Raw genomic sequence first — 3,221 nt, 5'->3', positions numbered from 1 at the left:
CGCGGTAGGTGCGTAAGAGCCGCCTTCCCACGGGTGACTCATGCGCTGCCTTCCCGGCCGCTCCCGCGCCCCCGGGGCCGCCGCCGCCGCCGCTCCCCGCCGCTCTCGGCGCTGCGCCGGGACCGGCCCCCCCGCCGCCCGAGCGCAGCGGCCGGAGCTGCCGCCGCCCCGGGAGCCGCGACCCTCCGGGGAGCCCCCGGCCCCGTTGACCCCGCAGGGCAGCAAAGGGCAGGGGGAGCCCCCGGGTGCCCCCCCCGCCTCGCTGCTCGTTTCCCTCCTGGGGGACACGACCTCCCCGCCACATCCTTCTGATCCCGATGGTCCCACTTCCATCTGCTCTTCCCAGCCTCTCCTTCGGGGTCTGGAGTGATGGGGGTCCCCGTGGATGGGGAGCGGAGCTGCTGTCGGGGCGGGCAATCCCTGGGAATGTGAGGAGCTTTGAGGGGGGATGTGTGTGGGGGGGGGCATTGATGTGCCCCCYGGCCCCCGGGGACCCCGGGGTGCAGCCAGTCAGGTGTGTGCTGCCCTGACCGCACAGTGAGGGGCAGGTCCCTGCCTCCTCCAAGGGGGTGTCCAGATTTCCTCATGGAGAAGGAGCTTTTCTACCACCCGAGATCCAGGGGCTTTGGGGAAGCTTCTGATTTGTCTTCATGGAAACTTTCTCCCCAGTATCAGCGTGGGGGAGCTGTGCAGTGTGGCAGGCGGCGGCTCGAGGCTGGCACAGGGAATCCCTGCTGGGAAGGGGGCTCATAGAGGAGCCCCCCACCCTGCCCAGCAGCCRGAGCCCCCTCAGAGCAGGAGTGGCACAAGGGGGCACAAGGAAGAGCTTCCCTCGGAGCACGGATGGGGCCGTCGCGGCGCCCACCTGCCCCCCACATCTGCTTCTCCCCCCCTGCATCCCCCGGCAGGGACCGYGGCAGCGCCTCCCCATTTTTCACCTGGATCAAAGAGCGTCTCGGCCAGGCCATTTGTTTGAGGAGACAGGCCAGGAAAGGCAGCACATTCCCAGCCCGYGCCGGGCGCTTTCCCACCTGGGAGATGGGGATGAAGGCCCTGGGATGGCGCAGGTCCCGTCCCATGGGACATCTCGCAGCATGCTTCATCCCTGGGCTCGCCGGGGCGCGGGGGCTGGTGCCGGGGCRGGATGATGCCGGGAACGCCGGCGCTGCGCTCGCCGCTCGCTCTGAGTCAGTGCGGCCGGCGGGACGCAGATGCGGTTCCCGCTGCCCTTTGAGAGTGACCTTTAAAGCGCCGAGCGCGCGGCGGCTCCGGCCTGGTGCTCCAACCGGCTCCCTTCTTGGGGCCGGGATTCACCCTCGCCTGCAAAACACCCGGAGACACCGGCACGGAGCCGGGATCCCGGCACAGCCCCCCACGCGGGTCCCGCTGCCCTGGATGTGCCAGCCCGYGTGGGGCCCAGTGTCCCAGATGAATCCAGGGACGGCGATTCCCAGGCAGAGCTCACTCCGCGGAGCCCTTGGACAGCGCGAGCATCTGGCTCCAGGGCCGGGGTGTAAAAAACAACAACCCAGAAGGCCAACGCAGAAAAAAGCCCCGGGAAAGCCGCAGCGGAGCTCTGCGTCTTACTGTCTGCATCCTTTTAAAGTGACCTGTGGGAAAAATAAAGCGGCTAGAAATGCAAAGAATCCGGCAGGCAGAGTTGGCTTTGCATCCTTCCCAGCAAACGTTTCCCCCTCCGTGGGTAATTTATAACCCGCTTAACCCCTGCAGTGCGGCCCTGCRCACGAGAGCATCCCCGTGGTGCCCGCGGTGCCCGGGCAAGAGCGAACGGTGCCCGGAGGCGCCCGCGGATCCGCAGGGAGCGGAATGTGCAGCAAGGGCCGAGGCGGGTGCCAGAGCGCCGGGGCCGGGCAGGGAGCTGYGCGGGCGCCCCGAGGAAATGTAGGTCGCTGGCGCTGAACGGGAGGGGAAAATAAAGAGCATGGAGTGTTTCTGGAGAGGGGTGGGAGGAGGAGGGAGGGCCAGGAACTCCCCGGCAGCAAATATTTGCCAACTGGAATATTGCGGCCTGGGAAGGCTTTGGCTATTAAAAGGCGCGGGAATGCRGGAGCGTGGAGCCGGCTCGCGCCAGGCATCTTGCAGGCAGGTGCGGAGCRCGGGAGTCCGCGGGGCCCCCCGGCGCTCTGGGACCCCCGTGCTCCCCCCAGCCGCTCTGCTGGGATTTACGGCACCAGCTCCCGGTGTCTCCCATTGCCGCAGCCATCACCCACTGGGGTGGCTGGGACTGGATGTCAAGATGTGGGAATGGGCGGGAGGGGCAGATCCAGGYGGGCACTGGCGCACTCAGCCCCACTCGGATGAGCAGAGGGAAGGAGGCTGCGGTGCCGGCTCCGGCCATGTGGTCCCCATTAGGGGCGAAGGCGAGCGAAGGCCCCGGCCTCCTCCTCCTCCTCCCCACTGCGACCGCATCGGTGCTGCCGTAAATAATGTTAATGGGCCTGGCGGTGACAGCCGTCGAGGTGACAGAGCCGGTGCCCTCTGAACCCATAAAATCAGGGCTGTAAATCTGGATCGCGCTGCTCGCCCGGCAGCACCGGCTCCTGYGGCCTCCGTCCCGGCTGCTACCCGTCCCGGCAGCATTTGGCTCTTGCCTGCTCCCGGCCCGTCGGCCTCGCACCTCCCGGTGCTGCCGGTGATCATGCAGGGATGCGCAGCCCGACGGACCGGCCCCGCTCCGACACGGAGCTGCTGCATCCCGGGCTGCTGCTGGGCAGGCGCAGAGCCCGGCCCAGCCCCAGCGGGTCGGAGACACCGGGTCCTCGTGCACCCACCAGGCCAGGGGGGAACCCTGGGGGACCCCATGTTCCTCCCGGGCCGGCAGCAGCCCCTGCCCCCTGGGCCTCCCATTCCTATTCCCCCCAAACCCCTGTCCTTATGCAACACCATCCCTGTGTCCTCGCTGCATCCCTCTCTCCCTTTATCCTTGTCTCACTGCATCCCTCTCCCCTGTATCCCTGTCTCCTACAGCCCTATCCCCTTCATCCCTGTCCCCCTGCATCCCTGTCTCCTACCTCTCTGTCCCCCTGCATTCCTATCTCACTGCATCCCTGTCCCCCTGCATCCCTGGCTCCTGCATCCCTATCCTCCTTCATCCCCATTCCCCTTCTTCCCATATCCACCTGCATCCCTTGCTCCTCTGCATCCCAAGCCCGGCGCCACCCCCTCTCCTCCTGCATCCTCCATCCCCCGCCTCCCGCAGT

The 3,221-nt window shown here is 67.5% G+C and overlaps 2 protein-coding genes across 2 annotated transcripts in view; one reads left to right on the top strand and one right to left on the bottom strand.

Annotated features, from left to right (window-relative positions):
- Positions 1–2,212, bottom strand: part of CRLF1 (cytokine receptor like factor 1) — an 8,803-nt gene extending 6,591 nt beyond the window's left edge. Inside the window, exon 1 of the mRNA XM_026038803.1 lies at positions 2,188–2,212. Within this exon, the coding sequence (XP_025894588.1) occupies positions 2,188–2,212 (25 nt within the window). The remainder of the gene's footprint in view (positions 1–2,187) is intronic.
- Positions 2,213–2,667: 455 nt separating this feature from the next.
- TMEM59L (transmembrane protein 59 like) overlaps positions 2,668–3,221 on the top strand; it is a 3,457-nt gene continuing 2,903 nt past the window's right edge. Inside the window, exon 1 of the mRNA XM_026038802.1 lies at positions 2,668–2,762. Coding sequence (XP_025894587.1) covers positions 2,668–2,762 — 95 coding nt within the window. The remainder of the gene's footprint in view (positions 2,763–3,221) is intronic.

This window comes from Nothoprocta perdicaria, unplaced genomic scaffold, assembly GCF_003342845.1.
Source record: "Nothoprocta perdicaria isolate Ctin4 unplaced genomic scaffold, notPer1 scaffold_218, whole genome shotgun sequence".
Lineage (NCBI taxonomy): Eukaryota > Metazoa > Chordata > Aves > Tinamiformes > Tinamidae > Nothoprocta > Nothoprocta perdicaria.
This window is presented reverse-complemented; position numbering and strand designations above follow the sequence as displayed.